The 15,831-nt window shown below is 33.3% G+C and overlaps 1 protein-coding gene across 5 annotated transcripts in view; it reads right to left on the bottom strand.

The window, feature by feature from the left end:
* The window catches only part of CHL1 (cell adhesion molecule L1 like), a 193,895-nt gene that overhangs the window by 67,627 nt on the left and 110,437 nt on the right, over positions 1-15,831 (bottom strand). For all 5 annotated transcript variants that reach the window (XM_041764398.1, XM_041764399.1, XM_041764397.1 and 2 more), the window contains exons 3-5: positions 6,780-6,958; positions 2,569-2,674; positions 349-536 (exon numbers count right to left, since the gene is read on the bottom strand). In XM_041764398.1, coding sequence (XP_041620332.1) covers positions 349-536; positions 2,569-2,674; positions 6,780-6,870 — 385 coding nt within the window. In that variant the 5' untranslated portion in view covers positions 6,871-6,958. The remainder of the gene's footprint in view (positions 1-348; positions 537-2,568; positions 2,675-6,779; positions 6,959-15,831) is intronic.

The raw sequence follows: 15,831 nt of genomic DNA, 5'->3' as shown, positions 1-15,831 counted from the left end.
GGTGGTTCAGTTGAGCATCTGACTCTTGGTTTCAGCTCAGGGTATGAACACAGGGTCATGAGACCAGTCTTCTAGTTGGGCTCCACACAGTGTGGAGTCTACTTGATATTCTCTTCTTCTGCCAATCCCCTCACTTAAGCTCTCACTCTCTCTCTCTCACTCTCTCTCAAACAAATAAATAAATATGTTTTAAAAATCATCCACTTTTAAATATCAAGATCTACAGGATAATTTCACTTATAAATGAAATATAAGGCATATATAAGCTGGTAATTAAAATAAGAATGTGTCATTATTCTGCTCAACCCTAAAACATCTGTAAAGTGAAATCTCCATTGCAACACTTACTTGGAACTATAAATTCTATTTCTTCTGACATAGCAACTCCCAGTTTATTAGAAGCAAAGCAGCGATATTTCCCTTGAAAGTGAGATATGTGCCCCTCATTTGGGATCTTAAAGGTTCCTGAGTTGTTAGACACAATTATCCGAGAGTCAGAGAGATCAAAAGGCTTGTCATCCTTAGTCCATGTAAACCTGTAAGATAAAACTCAAGTAAACAACCCTGAAAAATCAGAATGTATCTCTTAATTTTAAAGTGGTGACAACAAAATGCACAAAAATGACAAAACCAAGACATTTGATGGTAAAAAACTATATTTTCAATTGACTATATAATAGACAAAAAAAGTCTCAGTAGAGTCTGAGAAAGCTTAAAAGTTGTTACAGACTGAATATTCATGTCTCCCTCGAATTCATATGTTGAAGCCCAATCCCTAAAGTAAGATTAGCTGGAGGTGTAGAACTGGGGAGGTGATCAGATCAGGAGGGTGGGGTTCCCACGAATGGGGTTAGCATCCTCATGAAGGAGAGCATTTTTGTCCTTTTCTGCCATGTTAAGTTACAGCCAGAAAACAACTGTCTATGAACCAAGAAACAGGTCCTCCTCATCAGACACCAAATCAACCCGGGCCTTGATCTTGGTCAGCCCAGCCTCCAGAACTGTGTGACAAATGTACATTTGTTGTTTAAACCACCAAGTCTGTGCCATTTTTGTTATAGCACACTGAACTAGGACCAAGCCATAAAGAAACTGTAATAACTGAGAAAACAAATTGAAGATAGGTTCTGTTCTAAGTTTTTTAACTTTTTCAATTGGAAAGGTATTTTACTAATACTTTGAAGATTACTAAATCTAAAAACATGTAACATGTCATCACATCATGTATGTATGTGAAGAGCTCACTCAAAATTATAAAACAAACAAGAACTATTAAATGTGGTCATATTTCCTACCTACATTTTTAGACAATAATGGATTTGAGATCACAAAAAAATATAAAATTTTGAAAATTGAGTTTTTCCAATTGTTACAATGCTACTAAAGACAGTTTCTATGACAACATTATCTTCTGTTGATTATTGTTTAAGTTACTTAATGATTTGCATTTTTCCCCTTTACAAACAAATTGTGGTAAACAACCTTAACATTTATTTTTTGGTACTTATCCAAATATTTCATTAGATCAAGCTATTAAAAGTAAGACTGATAGACCAATAACATAAGAAAATTTTTATAGATGTTGATAAATGTTGCAGAATTGCATTACAGAAAAAAATATGCATAGTTAAATTCCCACCCCAGTATGCCACCATATCATTTCTGTGGATGAGGCCATAAAAAGCATTTAAAAAAATCTTATCAATCCAGTAATGACTTCCCAATTTGATTTTATTCAGCATTTCATATATGAATTATCAATGAAAATTGTGGAATGTGTTAGGACACCATATTCTTATACTAAACTGAACATTCTTTCACCAGGAATAAGAAACCTTTATGGGACACATATTTTTGTTAGGAACATGCCTGCCTTCCCCTCACACTATTTCTTTTGTCTTCTCTTTCCATGTGTTTTATGTTGTATCAGCTTTACTTACAAAGAACACAGAGAATCTATTCTTTCAAATTCCAGTATGTTGACTGGGATCAATTCACCTATACAGAATTAAACATTTCCACTTGGCAATATGTTATGTCTTTTCATTCATTTAAATCTTCTTTCCTGATTCTAGGTAGAATTTTATAAACACCACCCCCAATTTAAATACTACATAGTTCTTGTTACATAGTATCTGACACTGTTTTTGTTGATGTTGCTAATACTAATTGGTAAGACTGAGGACTTTTTCCTCTTGCTTTATGTTGGGATATTTTCTCCTCCTTGATTCCCAATTATTTTCTAACTGCCTATATGGCCATCCAATTATGTTTTATTAAATTTATTTTTTAATTTTTAAATCAATTTATAATCAACAACTTCAATGTAACCCTTTGTATTTATCAAATCTTGTTTTTGCATAGTGGACAGAATAACAACATATATAATAATAATAATAATAATCATATTAATCATATTTTCTCATATATATATATAGATTTTATTTTATTTTTTGGCAAGTCTTAACCTTCAAGATTTATAGTTCCACAAGCTTATAATAGAGTACAAAGAAATTTTTAAAAGATTACATATATTTAAACAATTATTTCATTTGAAAGAATACTCACGTTGGTTCAGGATTTCCTTTAGCTTCACATTCAATTTGAAAATATTCATCAAAGGGAAAGGCAACTTGCACTTTTGACTGTTTTACAATTGTTGGAACCTGCTGAACTAAATATCAAAATATGTATTTAAAGAATATGATCTACAAAAACTAGATGAGTTTAATTTAGCCACAATAGAAACACTTGAAACATGCTCTCTATGTTGATATATAAAAGAACTATAAAAAAGTAAAAATTACAGAACAAATCTGACTTTGTCTTTGAAAAATGTATTTTATTAATTAATTTTTGAGGTTTGCCCTTGGGTCATGTTTTTTATGCCAGTGTAGTCAACATACAGTGCTTATTAGTTTCAGGTGTACAATATAATGATTCAACAATTCTTTGCAATACTCAGTGTTCGTGATAAGTGTACTCTTAATCCTCTTCATCTATTTTACCCATCCCCCCACCCACCACTCATCTGATAACCATTCATTTGTTCTCTATGGTTAAGAGTCTATGTTTTGGTTTGTCTCTTTTTTCTTTGTTTTCTTTCTTAAATTCTACATATGTGTGATATCATATGGTATTTGTTTTTCTCTGATTGACTTCTTTCACTTAGCCTATAACCTCTAGATCCATCTATGTCATTATAAATGGCAAGATTTCACTCTATTTGGCTGAATAATATACTATTGTGTATATGTGTGTGTGTGTATACAATATATATATAAATTCTTCATTCACCTATCAATGGACACTTTGGGGTGTTTCCATAATTTGGCAGCAATAAACACAGGAGTGCATACATCTTTTCTAATTAATGTTATTGTACTTTTTGGGTAAATACCCAATAGTGGAGTTGCTGGATCATATAGTAATTCTATTTTTAACTTTTTTGAGGAAACTCCATACTGTTTTCCACAGTAGCTGCATAAGGTTGCATTCCCAACAATTGCATACAAGGGTTCCTTTTTCTCCGCAGCCAACATGTGTTGTTTCTTCAGTTTTGAATTTTAGCCATTCTGACAGATATGAAGTGATAACTCACTGTGATTTTAATTTGCATTTCCCCAATAATTAGTGATGTTGAGCACTGTTTTATGTGTCTGTTGGCCATCTCTAAGTCTTTGGAGAAATGTCTGTTCATGTCTTCCACCCATTTTTTTAATTGAATTATGCAAAAACTGAGAAACCTTCAAAAAACATATGTATTAATCCATTTTAAATAGCCTTCCTTGTTAAAATATCTATTTTATCAAGAACACAAAATATGAGAACAGTGGCATTTTTTTACATTATAGCAAATTTCTAATATCTTCATAGAAGGCAGCTGGATTCTCACATCTACACATTTAATCTGTTCCAAAAGTTGTTCTTCTTAAATATATGAAGAAAATCTAGCTTTACACAGGTATGTATTCGAAAAAGGGTGAGATATTCTATCATCCTTTCTGATGATACACCAAAACTCAACAGGTGGTAGTTTCTCAAACTATAATAGCAGTAGTTTCTTTATTACAGTTTGGAATCTGAAATCATATCAATGAATTTTTCATATTCTATTTTACTAAAATGTTTTACCCATAGTGTTATTTTTAAAGATCTTATTTTGGGGAACCTGGGGGGCTCAGTGGTTGAGCATCTGCTTTTGGCTCAGGGCGTGATCCTGAGGTCTTGGTATCCATACCCACATCGGGTTCCCCACAGAGAGCCTGCTTCTCCCTCTGCTTATGTATCTGCCTTTCTCTCAGTATTTCTCATGAATAAATAAAATCTTTTTTAAGACATAAAATAAATAATTTTTTTAAGTAATCACTACCATGTAATGCAAGGCTCAAACTCAATCCTGAAATCGAGAGTTGCTCTACTAACTAAGCCAGCTAGGTGCTCCTATCCATGGCTTCTTTTTAAGCATGTATAATTTTGTAACATATAATAATCATTTAGAAAAAAAATACTGTTTCATGGACCCTGAGAGGTCCATGGTCACATTTTAAGCACTGATGGCCAGAATAGTAGCTTAAAGCTCTTTCCAATTCTAAAAAAAAAAAATTTGGCTTGATGAATCTGATCATTGAGTTTTCCTAGTTTAGGTACATTAGTCCAAGTTCAGTCTTTATCCATGGGATATTCACAAACTCTTTAACAACATGCTTAGAACACATCCTTACCTTCATGCACATTTACCTTATTTCTGATATCTACGTTTCTAAGTACAGCAAGTCTTGAGCTTATTGCAAATTCATGTTATTTAAATTTTATTACAGTTATAAAAGGTGAAGGATAATGCACAATAGCAACAGTCCCTAGGATATCAGCTAATAACTTGTGAACAACTTGTTTATTAGAACATTACTCTTCTTTAAATTTGCTAAGGTTGTAAAGTCTCAGCAATAACTAATTACTCAGGGAATGGAACTAATAACCTTTGAGTGTTTATAAGAATATATATTCTACATTATAAATCTTTTCCTCCATAATTAGGCCAATTACTAACACACCAGACTCCTTGACATTCAAATTGGATACCTGCCTTAGTTGCATTTGCTAGTGAGTGCTCTAGAGTACTGAAATAAATGGATAATATTCAGTTGTTCTGAAAACATGTCATTAATATTTCATAACAATTGTTGTCTAAGGACATTGTAGCATGAAAGTACATAAGTAATTGAGACAGCCAGAATAAAAATGTGTGCCATGGATTAATATAAGCTTTCAAATTCTTTACCACTGATGACCTAAATGAGAAAAGATGGAAAGAAAACGTATATTCTAAGAGAACATGGTCAGGAATCAGATCAGGAATCCCGGTGCATCTTTGTTGCTATGGGAGGGGGAATGTAAGATTATTAGCCCCTTTTCCACAAGTATCACCAAGAACTTTGCTCTTAATTTGGTACTGCACACTCAAACCAAAAGAATCTACTGAAGATGAATTATTTCCAGCTCTTGACCTGAAAGTCTACAACTAGGTTGATCTATATTGTGGGTAGGCTAGGAGATTTCAGCTTGATTTAAAGAGAACTTTAAATCTGTACATCTACAAATAAGGTAGAATTCCTTAAGAAGCAAAAATATTCAAAGAGTAACATGACTATCTGTCAAGGACAATGGAAAGAGATTCTCACTTAGGGCTGAACTAAAGGGCAGGGCTGCCCAAAGTGTATGATGTGAAACTGCTATTTGAAGTAATTTAAGGTGGCCCTCAGAATAATGGCTTAAAAACACATTATGCTATATAGTCAGAGACTTAACTGCCTTTTCTATTCACATTCAGATAGAGTACTTCAGAAGAAATATTTAAGTTCAGAGTTAGCACTTCTCTTAATGTTTATTTAACTTGCTAAGCTCAAGTCTAATTGTCTAGAGCTTAGATAATGTGCAAAGGTCATTTCCAGTGCTAAGATTCAAATAAACAAGCAATGCCTCTTGTATTATAAGTCTCCAAATTACATATGATAAAGACAGCAGGGATAATAGAGGAAGCATATGGAAAAAAATATCTAAATAACCTCTCAAGGGTATTTTACGTCGCCCTGTCCTTATAACACAAATTCTCCAAATCTACATTACAAAGCTGGTGCAGTATTACATAAACTGCAGTTGTAAATGTATCATTTTTTGTCTGTTATTTTTTAGGTATGTAAAGATATATACTTCCATCAAACCATTGAATAGCCTCTTGATATAAACTCATGCTATGGAATGCTTAGATTTTCAGAATAGATATCTTATATTTCAGTTGTATAATAATGTTTTTTTAATATTTTCTTAATTCATTGTTTTCATTCTTAAATATACAATCATTTTGAAAAAAGATACAAAATTATTCAGTTCATTTTTATCATAATTGGTTTAAACCATTAATTCCTGAATCATAACACTTCATAAAATACACCAATGAAGTACATAAAAGTAACAGCTGTTGGTAATAGTGAAGAATATTTTATATGGCAAAACACCTGATCTATAGGTCATGTTTCCTGTTATATGTTCAGTTTGCATAAGAGGCAAAAAACCTGAGCTGCAAAATAATTATAGCAAGTAGTCAAATAGAAGACATCCACATTTTTTAAAAGGCAATCATGAATTCTGATGATAGACTGCTGGAAAATAAATAGAAATATGGTAGAAAAATCACATCCTCAATCTATAAGTATTCTACTTAAAAATGAAAACACGTATATGAAATTCCATAAAGTAGGTATTAAATGCTGTCATTTTACCTGAAAGTGGTATTTCCATGGCTGTGGAGAATTTTAACAGGAAACAAATTAGAGATAAGATTAATCCTCTTCCACCTAACAGCATCTCCATTGCTCTTCAGGATGGAGGCAACTCAGGAAGAATAAATCGTAATGTCTCCTCCTACTTTTGGTTTAAAGCTGAGAAGAACGTAGTACACCTGGAAACAAAAAAAAGAAAGAAAGAAAGAAAGAAAGAAAGAAAGAAAGAAAGAAAGAAAAGCAAAATAACATATACTTTAAGTTCATATACTCTGAACTTCAACTTTTATTTGGAGAGATTATGCTTTGGCATTTTTCATATATGTATAAAATACTATACATTTAAAAATAGTAACTAAGCCTGCTGTTCTGCTATTTTTTATAATATTGAGAATATAAAGAGACAAAAATTCTATTTATATTTTAGTTTGAGAAAAGTTCTGTATGGATCATAAAGAAAAATAATCCCATCCCCTGCTTCTTCCTCCACAAAATGTTGAATTAGAGCAATTGCTTTACTCTGCTTTCTCTGATCTCAATTGACTCATCTATAAAAAATGGGAATTGGGAAAAAATTATCTTTGTGTGGCTTAGAAAATTTCCCTAAATGAAAAATAACTTACATTGGTAATTAAAAATATTTTCAAATGTACCACTGCATTGACACATACTTTCTTGATAAAATAAATTATTCTAATCAACAAAACAAAATGTGGAAAAATTACTTATAAAAATCAGAACATTGCTTAACTACAGTAATTGAATTTTGCACATTTATACACAGTTGGGAGATACTGACCCATACAGAGAATTCTAAGATGAAAAATCAGAAGAAAATATTAATATCTTATCATTTGAACTTTCTTTTCCTTCTCTCTCTTTCTCTCTTTTAAAGATTTTATTTATTTCATTTGAGAGAGAGAGAGAAAGAGAAAAAGACACGAGCCGGGAGGGGTAGGGAGGGAGAAGAAGATTCTCTGCTGAACAGCGAGGCCGAGGCAGGCTTGATCCCAGGACCCTGAGATCATCACCTGAGCCAAAGGGAGATGCTTAGCCAACTGAACCACCTAGGAGTTCCCCTTCTCTGTTCTTGAAACACTTTGATAATAGTCATTTCAATTCATTATTTATAGTTATATGTCATCCTTTACCTGTAATCTATTACTTAATATTCTGTCCCATTGATATTTAATACTGATTTCTTTAAGGGCATTTCATAAATTTGTTTAATGATCCTGTCTTCTATTTGTTAGGAGAAAGACTTGGAAAATAGGATGCTTTTAGGTGACCATATTTCCAGATTCATACATCAAACTATAGTGAAATAGAAAATACAAACACTAGATAGCTCAGTAAGTGACTACAGACTCAATTAAAATTAATCTCTTGATTTAGGCTAGTGATTCAACAGTCTCTAATAATTGCCATAGTAAAATAGCTTGCAGACATGAATTGTTCAATAGTGATGATCTGACTTAGGAATTTTAATGGTCTTAACTACATGGTCTTGATGAGAGAAATTCTTTCCCATAAAAGGATGCCACATTGAACCCCTGGCTTAAAATAAGGTTATAAATTAAGAGACATAACATTGATGACACCAACAGTTTCCAGAATATGGAATGGTTAATTCTATGTCTGACCTATTCTCCTGCAGGGATTAGCTTCAATTTACCTGAGACTTATATGTTAAGAGGCTGTTACATAAAAGTCACTGGAAGTTAAAATGTGACTCCTTGCAAGCAAGACTCCATTAGGTGATGTTGATAGCTCCAAAATAGCTTTCATATTAAAAAGGGAATGTCAGTCATAATTTCATTGTCAGAATGCAAAAGGGCATACTGTTTAGTAATTCTGTTTTGCAACAGTAAGGTAGCAATAAAATTATATTCCCATTTATCTTTCTTCAAAGAATATGAATATAATGCCTCACACCAGACCTCAAAGATAAAAGCAATTATCGGAACTTAGGATGGAAATGACAGTAAGGCAAGTACAAAATAACACTAAAATATTTTGAGACCTAGTCACATAAAGCTGATGTCTGATTGCTTATGTTAATGACATTAACTCAGATTAAAAAAAGAATCAATGAATTTTCATGGATTTAATCTTCCTTCTATCCTAGCTCATCCTTGGAAAGAAGAAAACCATCTGTGACATCTAACTCAAAAGAAAACAGATAGTGTCATATACAATTGACCCTTTCCAATTGACCCAAGCCTTAGCTTGTCTAGCGTGATAGTATGGTAAGGATTAGGAACACACTGGTTCTGAGACACAGAAACATGGACAGGCATGTATGTTATTCTCCCAAATAATATTGTCTAATATGCATATATCACTAATACTATAAAATGACCTCAAAGATCCCTCTGATGTTTTGAAAATAGCTCTGCTGGAGTAAGTCTAGAAACAATGTATTCCCTTAACTTAAATTCATCTTCTGCTTTAAGAAATAGAAAAGAGAGTTGGCTTATCCTTCCTCCTTATCCATTTTACCTGGACTTCCAAGTACATGCAAAGATGCTAGAGCCCACAGGTCAGCTAACAGGAGACAGTGATACATAACGCATAAGAACATGAAAAATGAAGACAAAATATCATAGGTTCAAAGCCATTACTTACTACCATGTGGCCTTGGGAAGTTTATCCAACCTCTCTTGCTCATTTCTACAAATGAATAGAGTAGTTCAGTCCTATAGCGCACTTAAGAAGGTTAAGTGAGGTAATGCATGGTTAGCATAGAAGAAGAAATGAAATTTATTACTAATAGTGACAGTGATGATGATTTTGTTTTTTTTTGATGTTTTAAATAAGTAGAGTATAGCCTCCAGTACTAATATTCTGATCAAAAGAATATGGTTAATTTGTACGTATTCTAATACAGTTACAGAATCCAATGACTTAAAAAATAAAAGCTAGTTCACTATTTAGTGGTGAAATGATACTGTTTTAAAAAACTCTATTTTTTTTAAAGGTGGGGGATGTGTAGATTGATGACAAAAGTCTTCACTTCTTCTCACCTCCTTGTCTCCATGTGCTTTGCATATAATTTTACAGGTTCTCCCACTAAGAAGCAATTTCCTCACTTCTGGAATCTGGCTGGACTTTGATCAACAAAATGATGTCTGAGCTTAGGCCTCAAGAATTGCACATTTTTGCTCTCTGTCTCTCTTTCTCTTTCTAGAACCCTGCTCAGTTTTCACTCAGCTAGCCTGCTGAAAGATGAGAGACATTACTTCATCACCACCTATAATCCAGTAGGCAAGCAACCACCAAACATTAAAGGGCGGCCATTCTAGAAGAGCCAGTCCCAGACAACCTGCCAGCTGAACACAGGCGTAAGAGCCAGCCTGACCCATATTAGTCCAGACTGCTTAGAATCAGCAGAACCATCTGACAAGTTTCAGGGCCACCACCCCCAAACACCGTGCCATGGTATATGATATATGTTAAGCTGAGGAAATTTTAGAAATGGCAGGCACTAGAAGGACCCTGACCTTCTTCTGAAGTAGGTCTAAAATCCTCCTGTGATAGATGCTCTCCTTAGACCAGAGATAAGGAGCATTCTTATCTCTGAAGATGGAAGGACACTGGGATGCATCCAAAAAAACAGGTCTTTCTAGGGTTTCCACGCTGAGTAAACTTAGCCCAGGCCCCTTTTGTTCTATTACATTTTCCACAACTTTCTGCTCTTCATAAAATCCAGCATAAAAATGCTTCTTCGGGTCTTCATTTCCTTCTGAAGACTACTGTGTCACATAAAACTTACATTAAATAGATTTGTATGGTTTTCTCATACCATCCTATCTTCTGCTACAGAGACCCAGCTAAGAACCTAGAAGGATAGAAGGAGAAAAGATATTTTTCCTACTCTATGCACCTAAAAACACAGTAGACTTAGGAACAACAGTAAATGTTTCTTGTGCTAAAGCAATCTGCTTTAGTATGTTTCGAAATGTAGAAATAGCTAAATGATATAGGAAGAAAAGAATAAAAGCATTCCTACCATATTGATAATTGTGGTAGCTGTATAATAGATACATATGGAGATTCTTTATACTACCGTCTCTATCTTCAGTTATGTTTGAACATTTTCATAAGAAAGACATTTATAATGTAGCAATTCAGTCTGCTGAAATCAGAAAAAAGACTAAATAATCCAGTACGATAAGGAGACTCCTTTAGCAAAAGATGGACAGCACCTCCTGGTATACCTTTAATAAAAAACAGAAGGTCTCTCTTAAGGCTACCATGCTATCAGACCTCTTCTGTTTAAACTATATTCAGAAAATTTGAGGTCCCTTTGAATGTAAAGTGTATGTGTTCTACATATCCAGCACAAGTCCATAATTAAATGCAATATTTGTTCCTTTATGTTTTTGGAAGAAATATAAGCCCAACTTACAGTAATTATTTAAACCTGGGTAGCCATAGTACATCCTCTGGATGGCATGCTTTGATACTTAATTCACTGATTTTATACAATGTTTTCATTAGATTCTGTTAAATTCCATTAATAGAGTACAGAAAGGCAAAAAAGCATAAAATATGGTAAGAGTACACAGTCACTTTGGACTATTATTTATATTTATGTATACATGCTCTGCCTCTAAATCGAACAGAAACAAATTATTTTAAAGTAAGTGTAAAGGTCTCCTGCTATTGTTGATATATTCTGGATAATAATCATTCCTAATAACCACTTGTTTTTTATACTTGACAGTAATGCTGTCATGGTGACTCAAAACATTTGACATTATGGTTTTCTAATGGTTTCATTATATTACAAATCTTTTTTTTTCCCTTTAAGTAAATAGATTACCACAAATACATTATTTCTGAATTCAAAAATAAAAAGATTATTACTTTAGTGTAAAAAGAATAAAATTTGATGGTGTAGTGAATGGACCAAAAGCAGCTTAAAAAGATCTGGGATAGTAAATTTCATCTTAGTGATATTTTTCACACCCTTGGCATCTTCTGTCAATAATTATTCACAAACATGTTGAAGTCAAATTTCTCAAGAGAAAATATAACAAGGCAACTCTAAAGAAAAAAAAAAAAAGCAACTCTCAGGATCACTATTTTTAAAACTCTCATTTCCATGGCAGCAGCTTACACAAAGTAGCCATGTCAGCGACAGGCCATCTGCCATTTCTAAAGAAGGCATGGAATGTAAACAGCCCCCCCAAAAAGTGCTGTGTTGACATTCCTGTTCAGTAAGAAACAGCATTAAGTTGTTTCAGCCACTATGAATTCTAGAGATTGGAATTAACTTCATGAGTGCTAAATCATTAAACAACATTTTTCTACTCAGGAAGCTTGAAATAGATCAGCAACTTTTATTATAGTCAGCAGGAAAGGATATATTATGACACTGACATCCAAATTGTAGTTTTAAAAATAGCTCAATGGATTTGTGTAATAGTCTGGGACAGTGCTATAACTTGAAATTGCTTAAATTTTATTTTCTCTTCACACTAAAAGGACTTAAGAATCACTAAGCTGCAAAGAGCAAGTGTCTTATATAAGGCTATTTGACATTTTCATGATGGGATAGATGTCACCTTCACTTCCCTCTGACCTCAGCTGTCCCTTTATAAAACTCCTTTTCATGCGATTGTCAAGCTAGTGTAAACTATTCCCTTGATTCAAGAATTAGGTCTTATGGGGAGGAAGTCCAGCACATTTCCATAAGCCTGAAGTATGATCTGAATCACTCAACACCTGGAAACTGAGAAAGGATAAAAACAAAGAAATTCAAAGGCTTTTGTTCAATTGTCTACTTGGCTAATACCATAAATCAATTTACAAGTGTCATAAACACAGTAATCCTGAAATAACTGTTAATGGCTTTTCCCTCTGAAAACAAAGGAAATATTGTATGTTATGGCCATATCCATTAAAACTCTGTTTCATGTCACCAAGTGACAAGACAAAAGAATTGCTTAGAGTGTTAATTTATCCTCCCTGCAGAAGATCAAAGAAATGTAGATTTTTATTATAAGCAAATTGATTTTATTGGGAAAATGTCAGCTTTAATTAATAATTATGTTGGATAAAGTAATATTATTAATAATACCATTTATTTAACTAAATAGCACAATATAGTGTGGTTGAGCTCTGATAGGAATATAACTGAATATAATCAATATTTTGGGGATCCCTGGGTGGCGCAGCGGTTTAGTGCCTTCCTTTGGCCCAGGGCGCGATCCTGGAGACCCGGGATCGAATCCCACATCAGGCTCCCGGTGCATGGAGCCTGCTTCTCCCTCTGCCTGTGTCTCTGCCTCTCTCTCTCTCTCTCTGTGACTATCATAAATAAATAAAAATTTAAAAAAATAAAAAAAAAAATCAATATTTTGTTTGTTTTGCCCTCCATTTACCTATGAATCTTAAATTCTTACCAAGTACCAAGTTGCAATGACATCTAATTCGAATTATTTTATAATGGAGAGAAAGAAAGAAAGAAAAAAACACACCAAAATTCAAGATCACTTGACTGCAGGGATGAAGAAAATGATCTCACATCCCAACATATAAGGCAAATTCTGAATCATTTCTAACACACCTTATATACCAATGATGGTCATCCAAGGAATATTTTTTAATTGAGGAAAACACAGATGTACAAAACACACAAAATTTACGTACAGTTAATTTTTACATATATATAAATCTGTTTAATCACCTTTCAAATCTTTTATGGAGTTTTTGGTCACCAAAAGCATTGCATCAGCTTCATTCTTAGAGAACTCCAGATGACCAGTTAACAAGAAAGCAAAACCTGTTTGCATTCCCCCAAACCACTGGATCCCAACGAGGTTAGTATCTCTCCCCACAGCTGATGTTTGTATTATGTGGGGCAGTTTGGGTTGTCTTAATGTCTAGAGAGTGCTACTAGCATTTGCTATGCAGGAATGCAGGAACCAGAGACCCTAAATGACCCCGAGTGTTCAGCACAGTCCTGCCCAGTGAAGAAGTGCCCTACCTGAAGGGTCTCCACTACTCAACTGTAAGTTAAAAAAGGTTGTGTGGTCAATAAGTCAGGGATAGGCTATACACACTATTCTATGCAGCTTTGAAAATTTTTCAGTGCACACTAGCATATAAAGGCAGACAAATTTACTTAATTTAGGATTTCATAAACTTTTCTGACTATGAAATTCTCTGTGTGTTTGTGTGTGTGTAACTTTTACCAAAATTCACATGTGGAAGAAACTTCTTTATGAGTCATCATCAACAAATAACAACTGAAATATCAACAGTAATAGTTATCAGCCTTTAAAATTTATTGAGCTATTTCTATGTCCCATAATTGCTTTTCATTGTGAAAAATTTGCTTAATTCTCACATCTTCATGATGTAGGTTTAATATCATAACAATTGAGACCCATTTAAATAAAGGGAAACTGAGACACAAAATGCCCAAAGTCTTACAAATAAAATGTTGAGTTGAACTTAAATGGAATGGAAGTCAATCTAGAAACAATGGAATCTGTTTCTGGAATCACTGTTCTTAATTATTATAATGAGAACTATTTGGAAAAAAATAATTTTCAAGATTTAAAGATGTTTATTGACCATCAGAATAAAACTATAATAAAATACTTCAAATTAATCAAATAAGAAATGTATGAAGCAACTATGGAAAATTTTCTACTGATTAATTCCATCAGATCTTAATGAATATTTCCTAGGGAAATAAGTTAAAATACTCTAATGGAACATTATTTTCAGGGATAAAAAAAATCCTGAGACTAGATAATCTAAAACTTTACCATTCAAAATTGTCTCAACCAGGAAGGTCCCATCACTTCTTATTTGAAAGAAAGCATTCATGGATTATATTCTCATCTAAAATTATCAAACAACAAACTGTCTAAAACTTAAGAACTGCAATATATGGGAGATAGAGACTATAAGAGATTTCTGAAGTATAATCAAAGATTAACTTCAGGAAATGAATTCTTACAGAAAGCATCCTCTTGGATCCTTTTTCTTTTTCTTGTTCCCAGCCCCACTTCATAATACCTATAATTACAGAAGATTGTGAACAGTTTTGACAAATAAGCTATTGATATCCAGCTGGCAATTAGATCAAAGCTCAATTTGTAGAATTTCTTTTCTCATTCTCTACTTTTCTCCTGTCATTAAATAATATTCCCTCTATTTACTTCCTCTTTATTTATTCCTTATATATTTCAACTTGGCTCAGTATAAAAAAATTCAAAAAGGAAATGGAGTACTTCCAGACAAATTAAAAGCTCTTTTCTTTATTCCTTTTTAATAGACCAGTAATACAAACACATGTGAAAATGTTTCATTGAGTTTGGAAATCAATGATAAAAATTAAAAGCAAGAAATTTGGAATTTTTTAAAAAAGCATAATAAATTATATATAATGTTTTTTTTTACAACTACTTTTTTTATTTGACCTCATATAAAATTTTTTAAGGCCATGTCAGTTTTTAAATTTCAATTCAATTAATTAACATATAATTTATTATTAGTTTCAGAGGTAGAAGTGATTCATTAGTCTTAATATAATAACCCAGTGCTCATTACATCACATGCCCTCCTTAATGTCCATCATCCAGTTACCCCGTCCCCCCACTCCCCTCTCCTCCAGCACCCTCAGTTTGTTTCTTTTTTTTTTTTTTTTTTTTTTTTTTAAATTTTTATTTATTTATGATAGTCACAGAGAGAGAGAGAGAGAGAGAGAGAGAGAGAGAGAGGCAGAGACACAGGCAGAGGGAGAAGCAGGCTCCATGCACAGGGAGCCCGACGTGGGATTCGATCCCGGGTCTCCAGGATCGCGCCCTGGGCCAAAGGCAGGCGCCAAACCGCTGCGCCACCCAGGGATCCCCCCTCAGTTTGTTTCTTATGATTAAGAGTCTCCTATGGTTTGTCTCCCTCTCTGATTTCATCTTGTTTTATTTTTCCCTCTCTTCCCCTAAAATCCTGTTTTGTTTCTTAAATTCCACATACAAAAAAAAAAAAAAAAAAAATTCCACATACAAGTGAGGTCATATGATAACTGCCT

This window comes from Vulpes lagopus, chromosome 7 (assembly GCF_018345385.1).
Source record: "Vulpes lagopus strain Blue_001 chromosome 7, ASM1834538v1, whole genome shotgun sequence".
NCBI classification, from domain to species: domain Eukaryota; kingdom Metazoa; phylum Chordata; class Mammalia; order Carnivora; family Canidae; genus Vulpes; species Vulpes lagopus.
The sequence above is the reverse complement of the archived record's forward strand: the minus strand, read 5'-3'. Positions and strand labels throughout refer to the sequence as shown.